Below are 14,586 nucleotides of genomic sequence, written 5' to 3' on the forward strand. Positions count from 1 at the left end.
CACACAGGACTCAATCAAACATTCAGGAAAATAGGGAAACATCCAAAAGGTTTTTGATTACAATGTACACAACCAGAAACAGTTCCAGATGTATTGCTGGAGTGTAATAAGTACAGGGAGGAACACCCAAATGCTGGGAAAAGAAAAGCCGGAATTGACTTTAGGGAATCTGTTATGGGAGTACATCACAAAAAGGGTTGAGGGTTTTAATGAAATAGGCTATAGGGTTTTTTAAAAGTATTTATTTATGTATTTATTTTTTTAAATGTATAGTCCTAAACATCTTCCACACTCCAGTTCAGTAGGTGGCGCCAATAAAAAACCAATAGAAGAAGAAGAACCACGGAAGAAGAAGCAAACACTAGTTTCCCCTCCAGTCTACGTCACTTCCTGCTTTTAGCGCGCTGCCTGCAGATGTGAGGCGGTTGGTTGGTGTGAGGCCGCGCGTCTTATTGGCGGGTGTCTGTCATTGTTAATCTGAAGGAAACACACCAGAAGAAGTGTTGGCGGTTAGCTGCTAGACCCGCTTTAAAATCTCCCAGCTGATTCTCAGATAGCACTAACGTAGTTTAACTTACAAAGTATCAAGAAAATGTCGAACTGGATCAGAAGCAGACGACGTGATGCTCACAGCAGCGATAATGAAAACAGGTATGTTTTAAATGTTATAGTTTTAACTGAACTAGCGTTAATACAAAGCTACAGTGTATAGAAGGCTCTGTGTTAGCTGACATTCTTGTTCGATGCATTGTTTGCCTAATATGTTGCTAGCAGAACACAACATATTTCTTTAGTAACTTCGTGAATTAGTGGGTTACATCTGTTCATGCTCCACTGAATACTCTTACCAAGCAAAAACTGTTTGGAATGTTAAACGTTATCTTCTCCCCTGCACTAGTTTGTCTGACAAGCCTTAGCCTCTTTAATGTCATAGTAGCAAGTTGTTTTGTATATAAGTGAATGTTGGGATACATAGCGCTGCTACAGCGTTGGTATGTGAATGGCAGACAAAGAGGCGGTAAACCGTAACAGTGATCAGTCACATTGGTCGTGTGTGCAGATAGTTAAAAGCTTGTTTAACCGCGTGTACAGAGGGACTGCAGGCAACTTGAATAATAAAGTCAGTGGGACACGATATGTGATTTGTTAGGTCTACTTACTCGGGATACAACCCAAGTGATATACACGGTGGTGTTGACAAACGACCGGCCCACGACCCTGCCCGGGCCGGGGTTCAGAACAATCGGAAGTGGGAAGTAAATGGCGGGAGCAACAAACAAGGGCTTTCTATTCTGTTGAACAAAATAACTATTTAAACCAATACAACTTCAGTAATGGTTCACAATAAAGATGTGAACTTTATTATAATGAATTTAAATATTTTAAGTCGTTGTTCTACTCTGAGGAAGGAAATGAGGAGTGCTGCCATCTTGTCACTGAGCTCACTGATTGTTTGGATAACTATTTAGGGCTCTGTATGTGAAGGAGTTTGTCTGTGCTGATCTGTTGTTTTAACTTTAGTTACACCTCAAAACAACTAGGTCCAGCTAGTCTGCATGATAAATCTGCAGTTTGGGTGTGCGTCGCTTTGCTTTGTTTGACACACTGTCAGGTATAAACTTACACTCAAACATGATTGTGAGGAAGTGGTATTAAAATGAAACTGAACATACTCTTTGTTATTGTGTGTTTCCTGTGTAGGAGCGAAGGCCCTTCTCGATGGTCCCATTGCAGGAAAAGAGGGATTGATGGAAGCCTGCGGTCCAGTAGAGATGGAGGTGACGGGGTGAACAATGGGAGCACTGACAGCAGAGACAGACACTCTGACAGCAGACATGCCAGGTAAGAGTATACACCTACAACTGAATTGAATTCATATGTTTATGTGCAAATGAAAGGTCTGTTTTCGGCATAGTGCTGCATTCACTGTCTCGCTTAGATTTCCAGAGTGTCTCATTGGCTTTGTGCTGTGAAAAACTGTACAGCCTTTACCAAGCAAAACACTGCAGAACCCAGTTCATCATCACTCACTGAAGCATGACAGTTGGGTAGTTACTTTCTGTCACGTCAAACTCACAAAATAGTGTTTAATCTCCCTTACGCTTAAATTTAAACTTTTAACTGACATAAACCTACACACAGTACTCTAAAGTAAAGGCATTTTAGAAGGAGCTGGACTAAGAATTGATCATCATCTAATATATACTGTCTGGAAAAGAAAGAATGTATCTTCTGACAATGTGGAAACAACAACTAATATTTCCCCTCAGTGTGTTTATGCTGTTATGTACCCTTTGTGTTTCCTCCCTAGTTTCACCACTCCAGAAAGCAGAGGCCCGGTGTCTCGGTGTGACAGACAGGGTGACTGGGGCAGCCAGGTGGAGGACGCTGAGATGAGGAGAGATGTACACAGAGACATGCAGCGGTAACCAAACTTTTGTTTCTTCATGTTAAAATGTTAGCTCTAAAATACTTTGTATGTGCTTTGCGGGCTGTTGGCAGATGTCATACATCTGTAAACTAAAAGTGGGATTGTTTGGACAGTGTCATTAATTGTAGTAAACTGTTTAATCAGTCAGCACAATCAGATGTATAGCTCGTCCATCGGTCTCTTTTCTGCCACATATTGAGGTCCAGTTAATTCAATTGATATACAAACCTGCCAACCTGTACGCATTTTGCGTAGCAGGTACGCAATTTGACATCTAAATACGCTGGTACGACTTGTCTCTCTAAACAACGCAAAAAGCTGACATGTGAGTTCTGTGGGAGTTACAGTAGCAGCGTGCAGTACTCCCCATATGGAAAAGATATAGATACATCTTATAAAGTTTGTATTTCTTTTGTCTGAAACTTGTATGTTATGCATATGACAGTGAAACCAGATATAAGATCCTTAGTAAATTTGTACAAAATGAAACTTGTATGATTTGGGTACTTATAAGAACAATATATGACAGTAATTCCACATACAATATCCTTAGTAGAAAAATGTAATATCAAACGTATATGAGTTGGACAATAATGTAAGTATTATAGAAAACACTTACTACTGGTTTTCAGTCATTTTTTCATACTTAATAATATCAGTGGTCTTTAAATTTGACTTGGTGAATCCGACGGAAACCCTGATGTGTCCACTGAGAACACACTCTTTATTGAGGGCCTGTGTGTGCACTCTGTTCAGTTACAGGAGGAGGATACTGGGTGCAGAGGTCACCCAGAGAGAGCGAAAGATCTCCTCTGGCTCTTCTGAGAGGTATGTCTCCTTCTCTCATATTGTTTCTCTTTGTCCTGTGAATGCAGTTATACATGCTGTCTGACATTTATCATTTACCCTTACTGTAAACTCTTTATTATTCTAGATAATAGCTTGTGTTTCTTTGAATCTCTGGAAATTTCCTGAACCATCCATTATTGCAGAGCATTTATAATTGTGTCTGTCTGCTGCAGCTGTGACTCCAGAGAGGGAGAAAACATGGAGACTGATGAGGCTGTGTTGTTACGGCGACAGAAACAGATCAACTATGGCAAAAATACACTGGCCTATGATCGATACACCAAGGAAGTTCCCAAGTAGGTTTATACAAACATACACACACATCCTCATTTAATACAGCTCTGCATTTATTACAAGTACAGTATAAAACATCCCAGCAGGAAGTAACTGCTCACAGATCTGCATCCACATGTTCAGCAAAGAAGTAATATGAAGCCCTCTGTTTCCATTGTTTGTTTCTTTCTCCCTTTTTGTTTCCAGACACATGCGTCAGCCGGGTGTTCATCCAAAGACTCCCAATAAGTTCAGGAAGTACAGTCGGCGCTCGTGGGACCAGCAGATCAAACTGTGGAAGGTCAAACTGCACGCCTGGGACCCCCCAGCAGAGGAGGGCCAAGACAAAGTCCTCGATAACATGTAAGGAAACCTTTTTCAACAGTATACAAGTAGCTGAAGCTCATAAAGAACACATCCTGTACACATTTATGTACTGTCTCTGTCAGCTGTTGGTCATGTTCATGTGTTGTTCCTCCAGTGATGAGCTGGGTCTCGATGATGTGATGGACATTGAGCTGGACTTCCCAACCTTGTCAGACTCTCAGAATGCCACAGTGTCTCTCACCGCACGCAACATTTCACTCGAGGTGAGTTTAAAGCTCAAACACACATGCTCATGTGGATGGAAGGGAAACACAGGGCTGAAGCTCAGTAGCATTTGATTGAATCTGAATCCCAATTAAAACTTAAATAAATCTATTTAGGTTAAGTTTTCCGCATTTTCAAGTCTCACAAATAAGAATGACTTAATTCAAATGATTTGCTAGGAAAACGCCCCAAGTGTTTTGTCAGTGCACAGCAGTCAGCTGAATATGAAACAAATATAAAGCTGCAACAGTAAATCATTAAATTAATTTGTCAATCAATAGAAGATTAACTGCAACAATTTTTATAACCAAATAATAATTTAGCCGCAAAGAGTAAAAGTTCACTGGTTCCAGTGTCCAAACTGAAGGACAGACTCTGAAAATGTGTATTAAAAGAAATTAGGGCTGTAAATTTGCAAATTTGTGTAGTGTGATTATAACAAAACAACATTCCCCATATAATGAGATAACCCATGTTATTTAAATGACCAAAATAGACTCAATACCCCAAATTGACAATAATGAATCTTGATAACAGTAAACAACCACTGCACTTATGGGTGATTTAACATTGCAGCAAGACCAACATGACAAACTGAAGCTCACATTTTCACCTAATCATATTGGGGTTCAAAACCCGAAGGGGTTTCAACTTTTCTGTGTTTTTGCCTCATTATTGTTATTATTAGGGCTGTAAATTACGATTAATCACAAACATACACACACATTGAGGAGCAGGAGGAGGTCTCTCTGTATCAGCTGATTGGCCAGTGACTGGTATTTGAGACTCGACGTACTCCGTAATGTATATAACTTTGATCTTGTGGATAGAACATCTGGCTTTGGAGCCTAATAAAACCCTTTTCTTTATCCAATTCTGCTTGTTGTCCAAAACATTACTGCTGCACCGCTTCCTTATTTCCAAACTACACAACAAGGGTCAAACACAACATGCGCACGTAAATCGCGTGTTAAAAAAACAACGCTATTAAAATGAATTTGCATTAATGCGTTAACTTTGACAAACCTAATAATAATAATCATCATCATCAACATTATTATTATTATTATCGTTGTTGTTATTATTATTATTATTAGTTGTCTTTTGCCACAGCTCAAATTGCAATGACCTGGAATGAAAACCATGAAACTAGAAACGGTAACCAGAGCAATGTGCTTCACAAGCAATATGAGCCCAATCAGTCAGATGGTGGCGCTGTAATTAAGGCCCAAAAAAGGCCAAGCCCCATGACACCATGGGCCCCATTTTGCGGATGGCGGATTGGCGCATGTGTCTTTGTTAGTTTCCCCCGGCGTAGTTGTGATTTTCCCTTCCTGGGCCCACGTTGTCTACATAGCAAATGCACTTGCACCAGTCTGTGCACCTATGGGCGTGTTGGTCTCAAAATGAGGTGTGGTCAGGTGCTTGGTGGCACGTTGCTATTTTGAGGCAGAGGCAAGCGATTGTGCTACTGACCAAAAAATCCAGGTCTAAAGTCACTGGAGCATATTTCACTGTTATTTAAGGGGCGCATCATCAAGAGTCCAATCTGCTCCTAGATAGGCGGGTGTGCACACACTGTGCTTATTACACACATGGACGCACAGCAGCGCACAAACATGCACAACATTACAAATAAAAGGACTACAATGTGAATTCGTATTATGATGTACATCAACTTACAAATACATGTCATATTAGTTAGTCATAATATTTATCAGATTTAATTAATTGTAAAAGATAACAAATTATTTTTGTTATAAGGCACTCAAACAGCCTTCCACTGTTTGAGTGCCGCTGCGAGATGGAGATGACATCGATCAGGTTTACATACTTTCAACAATTAAAACCCTGCTGAGTTTACCTGTTACTACATGACTGAACAAAACCTTTTTAAAGAGAACTAAAGTTGTAATTAAATGATAATTAAATAAAAACAAAGCACCACGATGTCTGTGAGGTGCAGCTGCATGCACGCTGACCTGATGGGAGGAGACATGAAAATATGCAGCACAAAGTGAGTTGTTGGTGTTTTTGTGGAGAATGGGTCTCAGAACAACGTCTGCTTCTGGAGGAAAGATGCTCCGCTTCCACTTAGTGATTTTTATCAACAAGAAAAGCATCTGAACATCTGTGGTTAAAACATCTGTACTGATCTGTTAATGAACGTGGGTGATTCTTACAGTGTCTCTTATTCACAGCTGGTTATACTATAGGACTGATATGTTGATAAGTCTGCAGCCTCTGAGATGCTGCACAGAGCGCAGTGCCATTACACACAGCCACTCACTGGTTATTAAATCAGCTGATGACACCAGACTGCTGCAGTATAACCACACACACCTCTACACTCATCAGACTGGTTGGTTATATCTCTATATTCTTCATTTATATGAATTAAATGTGAGGTTAGCAGCTCATCAGCCAACTTTCTTTTCAGCCAAAGTAACTCATGTTTTATTATTGAAACACATTGCTGGGTAAATGCGCCGTTATAATAGCAAAGTGACAGCGCTCCTGGCTTTTAAAGGGAATGAGAGATGACACTCTGATTGGTTTACCGCTTGTTACGCCCAAAACACGCCTACGATTAATGAGGGGACTTAAGTCCATCCCTTTTAGACCATGCGCCCGGTGCAGTGACCATTTTCCCGACGTTAAAATAGCAAAAGTGGATTTGGACATGCCCCAAAGGCACATGCGCCATGCGCTACAGATCGTTAGAATGGGGCCCTAGAAGTCCGACTGACTTGAAATTTCACACACAAGTCCAGCTAACTGCTCTACAAAAAATCCTCTTGGTCTTGGTCTTGCTCATTTGCATCATGTGAAAAACTGTAATGTGACATTTACTCTTTTGGATTTTTATTAGTACATATACACATTTCCATTATAAATGAGCAAGATTGGACAAAAAACATGGCTGCCATCAACCATAATGTCTTCACAAAGGGTAGATCTTAGCAGATACTGTCCATAACTCTAAGCTATCAGTACATCTATTCACACCTTAACATTGTATGAGTGTTAGTACTTTATTTTTAATGAGCTTGTTGTTAGAGGGTTTGGGTTACTACTCATTCAAAGAATGCAAACAACAACTTGATTAAGACAGATATTTATTATATAGCTAAATGCCTGAAAAGTACATGAGATCCCATGCAGTTGTATTTAATATTAAATTAATCTCATTGTTGAGAACCTATAAGTTGTCATCTGTATCTGATTAAAAGATTCATGCAATTTAAAAACTGGGTCTCTTTTCTGATGCAGTCCAAAAACTACCAACCTTTCAGTCAGTAAAGCCGGCATCCTCAGGTCAAATGGTAATGACCTCTTATGGTTAAAAAGTGAACTAACACTCAGTACACACATGGTGCTATCTGGGTTAGAATCTTTTTTAAAGATGACTTTTTCTGACTGACGTTTAATCCAACTTTGTGATTATGACTAGATACATACATACAAAGGCCTGTAAATGAAAATTGAGAGGTAGTGACTCGACGTGTGTTACTCTAGACTAACATACTGCATTGGGGAACACTAAGGACCAATTCAACTTGTTAAAAGAAATCATCTTCTAAGTGTTAAATGTTTTTTGACATGGAGCGTTGATCACACAGCCATGTTCTGCCTCACTGTTGACGTGTTTGGTTGTTGTGGAGGCGTCATCTCAGCAGGTGCAGTGTTGTCATGCTGCAGTCACCAGCAGTGTGTGGCAGTTAAACAGCTGTAGGTACAGTGATGAACACGGGTGGAAAGGAGTCCAGCTGTGTCAGGCTGCTCTGTAAGAGTCTTTAGCTCCTATTTATCTGTGCTGCTCTCAGCAGGCAGACCGAGATCCAGTTAAAGCGTCATTTTCTTCTTCTGGCCTTTAAGTTGAGGGTTCAGGCTGTGGTTGGCTTTTAGTAACCTGAGTTTAATCTGACTACACTCACATCTTCAAACATAAAATAATGTTTGTGGAATTCAAGACTTAATGTTACCTAATAAAACAACAATAACTGAACTTGTTTAAATGATGTGCGTCCTTAGACAAGAAAAGGAAAGGTGTAGTTTCTTACTCAGGAGGTTTCTGGAGACCAGATCAGATAAAGTTTTGGCTGTTAAAATGTTTTCATGCAGAATTACTGATGAATATTTAATTTCTTTAGTTGTTCTGGTGTTCTTCTTAAATAAATATATTTTTGGGGAAGTCTGATTCTAACCTTTTGCAAAAATCACACTTCAGGTCACTATGACACATTAAAGTTGTAAACCCATAACATTCAAGTATTTCATGCTATTTTCTTGGTCCTGCTGTAATATAGTGAATTGGGGCTGCAGCTATCGATTCTTTTTGTAATCGGTTGTTCTATTGATTATTTCATCCATTCATTGAGTAATTGCATAAATCATAAATGATTTTGCCTTATTAAATGAGAAAAGAACAAAAAACATGTCTCTGAAAATGAACAATCAGTTGGGTTTTATTCCTGGACATTCCTTTTTAAAATCAAAACTAAACCCACTTATTACATTTAACTTCAGTACCTTCTGAAACAAATAAATGAAAATAATAATACAGTTAAGTCAAATGACTTTGAAACAAGACATATTTAAGATTTATAACTTAGACGACAGCTATTTGGTCTGAATATTCCTTTTTTAAAAACTAAACCCATTTATTGCTTCAGTGCATTTAACTTCAGTACCTTCTGAAACAAATACATGGACTTACTTTCTTTTAGTGTGACTGATTTTAATTTTTGCATCATTAGGCTACCATACTATTAAGTGCACTACATTTCCCCGCTCCTCCTACCTCAGGCTTTCAGTGTAGAGACCTGAGATCAACCTGCTGCTCTCCTACTGCTGACTGTGAGATCTCAGCAAGTAGAAGCTGTTAGCTCACTAACTACAACAACAAGCTTAGTGATCCACACAGTGACATTAAAAAAAGAAGACGTGATGTGGAAATAAACGATATAAAAACCAATCTCTGTGTGTGTGTGTGTGTGCAGTGTCACCCCAACTAGATGCCGCACACACTTTTAGTTTTCACTCTAGTAAACTGCTCCGCGACATAGCCAGTGAGGCGATGCGTCAGTAATAACCATCTGTGTAAAACAAGCACAGTATGTCATGTAATACGAGTGAAATGAATTATACGAAGCTTCCATTCATGAAAAATTGCCTCGATCATTTTTTGTAATCGAATAATTTGAGTAATCGTTTCAGCCCTACAGTGAATAAAAAGTTACAATTAAGTGAGGTTAAACACAACATTCTGACTATGTAAACTGTTATAATATGTACATTCAAGTGAGATGATTCAAACCTATATTTCTAACCTTATTAAATATAATATTGTGATCAAATGTAGTAAGACCAAACTTTACAAATGAACAATTCATGATGTTGAAGCATCCGACCTTAATTGATTCAGCTGTCTCAAACCATCTACATGAAACACATTTAATACTGACCACTATGGCTACATTCAACATATCTCTACTTTATAATATAAATATATTCAATATGACTTTCAAACTCTTCAAACATTATCTTTACTGAAAATTCATTATTTAATATAACAACTTATCTAATTTACTAATATTAATTGTGTATGAGGTTAAAAGATCAAAACTACAAGTCAAAGTCAAAGAGGGGGGACATGACTTTTTAATAATTATAACATACAATTGAAAAACCACCACTGTGTTTCAATGTTTGCCACCCTACCACCGTCTTACAGGACACATGTGATATAGTGGTACAGAATGGAAAAACGTAACATAGATCAATAATAATAATAAATGTGTCATCATTTAATTTAGAAAATAACTGACTGCTTTGTTACACACGACACATCACCACCTGTAGCAAAGACTAACTGATTTTGCTCATTATTTGATAAACTTTTACTTTCAGAATGATTCCTTGACCTCAGTGACCCCCTCCTCACGTACAATACTGTTTTTTTAATATTAGTATTATCAAAAGTAGCACAGTCTGAGGCTGTTAGGCTAGTTTTCCTTGCACAAAACTTGATGATGACGTGAGATTTCCAGGGCTACATAGGAGGATCTACTTTGTGTGTACCTCAGTTCAGTCAAAAAAGTGCTTTGTCAGAGCGAGTAGACCTGCTGTTATCTTGGTTCTTTGTTGTCTGCTGCCTTCTAAATTAACTTTTGTGCTTGTGCTCAGGGTCAGGGTGAAGACTGCTCGGGAACTCCAGTTAAAGTACAGAAGACAGAACCCTCAGCAGAGCCCGACATGGCATAGCTCATCCATCACCTTCTGCAAGAAAATTCAACATGTTCACACACATTTCAGATGCTTCGGCCGTTTGTCCTGACAACCTACCATGCTACCCACAGTGCCTCTGTTCCAGGTGCCATCTACTTGATCTGCTTGAAATGATGCTGAACCTGCACAGCTTCAGTGCTGTGTGTGCCCCAGCTGGTAGTTATTAATTCAACACTGTAATACATTAAGTGTTCTTTTTCCATGAATATAGTCCTTTCTAAAGGGACAGTTCACCCCAAAAACAAACACACACATTTTTCCTCTTACCTGTAGTACTGTTTATCCAACTAGATCATTTTGGTGTTTACGCAAGATAACTACAGACCTTGCTGTAAAGCAGTTTCACATAGGAACTGTTTTCCTTCTACACAACCACGAGTAGATTATAGTTCCTACATGTGGATTTTCTTGAGTAAGTGGGTCATGACTGGAAAGAGACATTGCTGTTGAGTTTTTCACATGTATTTTGGTGTTTGGGCCATGCAGCTCCATTGTATTGTATTGGAGAGAAAGCAGACATCTCTACAGCCGATAGCTCCAAAACTTGAATCTCAGACCAAAATGATCTAGATGGATAAATAAGTGAGTGGTAAAATATGTATGTTTGATTTTGGGATGAACTGTTCCTTTAATCCATATGTTGCAACCTTTATACAGATTATTATCTGCTCAGGGAATCTTATTTCATGGCAAGATTTTACAGTTGCATGTTTAATGAAAGGATATGGCTAGTATTTATTTTTACTGTCAACAAATCAAAAAAAAAAAGAAGGAAAAAAATACCTAACCATTTTATCAGGGTGATGGAATACAGCACAGAGCTGATGAGATGCATCAGGCTCTGGATACACACATAATACTTGTTAGTAGTTAAGTTTGTTGTTAGTTTGAATCCAAATATGAGATTTGTTGACAACAAGTAAAATAGAAAGTTGCTGCCTCATCCTTTAACGTTCCTTCTGTTTAATGGCTGAGGCTTGAAGCACTGATGTGTGTCCTGGCAGAGCAGGCATGCACGTTTTGTCATGTCCATTTGCTCCAAATGTTAACTCACATCCTGTTTATATTTGCTAAATAGAATTAGAAACTAGTTTAAAGGAGATGGGCAAACAAAAGGCAAAGTATTTACCTTTATTGTGGTTTAAGATTTTCTTTCAGTTATGTACAATTTTAAATGCTGAAGAGTACAATAACTATGGGCTGTGATTAGCTTTTACATGGGTTGTGTTTTTAATACAAATGTTATTGTGTTACTTATTGTTTCCTTTTATGGAGAAGACTTTGAAATAAAAAACAAACAAACTTGAACGTCTCTTTTATGACCAGAATTTGATGGACTGATTAAAGCTGATTTGGTTTTGGAACAAGAACAGCTGCAGAGTTGGATCAGTGTGTCAGCTTTGTTCAGGTGGGCTTTACAGTGGAAACCAGCAGCCCACCAGAGCTCCCCGTAGAGGCTTTATAAATAAAGTGACTGCAGAAAGTGGCTATGGTGATGGTTTTGGGAAGGACCCAGCATATTAAAACAGCACGTTTATTTGTTTACTGCAATTCATCAGTAGCCAAATGGATTAGTCATTCAGATAAAGCAGATGTTTTGAAAGAAACAGCAAACTAAAACTGCAACATTTGTACATATACAGTTGGAATCAAATGAGATGAATTGGCTGATAAATATGCTGAGGAAGACATTGACATGAAAACATACTCAAGTAAAACAAATTAAGTATATTTAGTTAAAAGAAATGTGACAAACAGTGGAAAGAGAAGAAAGGCAAGTTGGTTTGGTGAGAACCAGGACAGGGAAAAAAGTCTACTCTAACTTGAGGTTTGGTAATAAAAGATTAAAGTGTACATTATATTTGTGATAAATTGGGAAAATCAGTAATCAGGCAGAACTGAACTCTATACAGGCTACACCACAGGTTTGTTACTAGGACTAGGACTAGGTATACTAGGACTGTTAAATCACTTGCCAGCCATAAAGAATCATAACAGCATATTCTTCAGTGTGAGTCTGCAGGTTGATGGCAAATATGAATCTGTACAATTCCGCAACAAAGAAAGAAAATAAAAAGTTCTGCATGCGGTTATCTGCCACACATGTGTTGATATTCCCATCTCTCAGTTCAGGAAGCGCTGACTTAGCAATTAACATTGAGTAAAACAAGCTTTTAAAAAATCTCATGTATTAGTACTTCAACAGAACAGACTGGGTGTGCAACTGAAACATTGATCTGTTGCTCAGGGCTGGTAGAGATGTTATTGTTTGTTTGTTTGTTTGTGTTAATTACAATAACAGTTATTCAGTTTCTGTACAATACTGGTCTATCAAGGAATATGAATTGTGGCAGAAGTGTTACTTTGTTTATCCAGTAGAGGGCAGTAATACGCCCAGTTGTGTCAAACGGCCAGAAACAATAGAAAAGGGAGAAGAAAACTAAAAAGAAGGAATAACAGATAAGCAGTGAGAAAGACTACAAAAAGAGAAAAAAGTTTAAAGTTATCTTTCAGTCTATTTAAGTTAAAGTGGGATATTTCCCATGTACAGCAAACATCATCAAGGAAAGATGGCATCACTTACAGTACGCTAGCAGCAGGGTTGAGGTTTAATATAAGTCAGTTATAAAACCTGGCAAAGACCCTTCAAACTATGCATTAACGTCACAACTATGGAACTGAGGCATTAACATGTTTTGGTTTTTTTGGTAAAGATCTCTCCATTTCAATGTAGATTTCATAAAGTGAGAGGTATAATGGATACTGTTTGATACCTGAAGACAGAAATCAGGAGGAAATGGTGGTAGCTGTCTTCTTCGATGTGGAAGAAGGATATGTGTTGTAGAAAGAAGGACACCATATCAAGTTAAATAAGCTATGTATGCAGTAAAATGTAACTGGTGCTAGTTTGTTATTTGGCAGAACAATAGATGTGAGGGTTGGTACTGAATACTGTATATTCAGTGGGGAATTGAACACCACTGGGCAGCATGTGCAGTGCATTCTCCAATGTCATGATGACTGACATTTTTGAACAAGTTGAGCAATGTAAAGGGAAATCGCTGTATGTTGATGATGGGGCTTGCTGGACTGAATCTGGAGTACAATATAGAGGAAAATGTTGGCTGCAGTTGAGATAGTGGGCAAAATCTCAGGAGTTATGCTTGTATAGGTGTCATAAATCACTATCCTTGAAACTATACAGCTAAATACTTGAGCAAGTTAGGGTGATTAGGGTAGAACTACATGTCCACAGAAGAAAGTATTTTTTTTTTAAAAAGTTGGATACAGAGCTCTAGTAATATGTATTGGGGCATTTAAAACATCCCCAGTAGCTGCCATGCATGTGGAAAAGAGTGGGAGAGGTGTCAGTACAAATAAGAAGAAGTTCATTTAACCTGGATTAACCCACAGGGACATACTAGCTCACACCCTGCAAAGGCCAGCATACAACAAAATATTTCGTTTCATATGCAAACATGTAAATGACAAATAAACTTGAATTGAATTGAATTGAATACAGGCAACAAAAGCAGAAAGTGTAGGTTTCTGCAGCTTACAGTATAGTAGTGGTAAGTGCATGTAGTGTGGTGCAAAGCTATTGACCAGTCATTTTATTTACAAAATATCATGAGACTGGATGTACAGGTGCTGCAGTTTTTAATCCATTAGTACAATGTAGCAATCAAAAAGATAACAGCAGATCTCTCAGTGTATGTGGTGGAGCGAGGCTTACAGTGGATGGACAAAAACTACAAAAATAGGTTTCTGTCCATTTAGGTGTGGAAGTAAGGAAGGTGTAAACATAATGGCCAAACAATCGCCTAAATCACTCAGTCTACATGCAGACTTCATTTAATAAAACAGAGGTCAAAACACTGAAAAAGTCAAATGCAAGAAGGGTGGCAAGAATACTGTAATATCACAGTAAGACATCGCTTTAATATACAGAAACATGCTGCTACTGGAAGAAGGGTTCTTTAAAAGAACACACTTTGGATTGTGCACATACTGTAATCACTCAACATGTGCTACTGGAATGTGCTGTATAAGGAAGAAAAGAACCTGCATCAACATTAGGGAAGTTCCTCGAAAAAACTAAATGGGAAATAGCCGCCTAATTAAATGCATAAAGGAAGCAGGCTTAGCAG

General features: G+C 38.4%; 1 protein-coding gene across 1 annotated transcript; it reads left to right on the forward strand.

Moving 5' to 3' along the window:
* Positions 1 to 414: 414 nt before the first annotated feature.
* Positions 415 to 11,707, forward strand: slbp (stem-loop histone mRNA binding protein). The gene is made up of 8 exons (XM_062425167.1): positions 415 to 651; positions 1,702 to 1,842; positions 2,312 to 2,425; positions 3,188 to 3,259; positions 3,454 to 3,576; positions 3,761 to 3,916; positions 4,035 to 4,143; positions 10,334 to 11,707. The coding sequence occupies exons 1-8, from the start codon at positions 593 to 595 to the stop codon at positions 10,409 to 10,411; spliced, it is 852 nt and encodes a 283-aa protein (XP_062281151.1). The 5' UTR covers positions 415 to 592; the 3' UTR covers positions 10,412 to 11,707.
* Positions 11,708 to 14,586: the final 2,879 nt, after the last annotated feature.

This window comes from Scomber scombrus, chromosome 9, assembly GCF_963691925.1.
Source record: "Scomber scombrus chromosome 9, fScoSco1.1, whole genome shotgun sequence".
NCBI lineage: Eukaryota > Metazoa > Chordata > Actinopteri > Scombriformes > Scombridae > Scomber > Scomber scombrus.

What these genes read in the sequence shown, in the direction of transcription:
- slbp (XM_062425167.1), top strand. Translation starts at nt 593, where the DNA reads ATGTCGAACTGGATCAGAAGCAGACGACGTGATGCTCACAGCAGCGAT. An exon ending in TCTGACAGCAGACATGCCAG is followed by an intron (nt 1,843 to 2,311) that starts GTAAGAGTATAC and finishes TTTCCTCCCTAG; the next exon opens with TTTCACCACTCCAGAAAGCA. An exon ending in GTACACAGAGACATGCAGCG is followed by an intron (nt 2,426 to 3,187) that starts GTAACCAAACTT and finishes CACTCTGTTCAG; the next exon opens with TTACAGGAGGAGGATACTGG.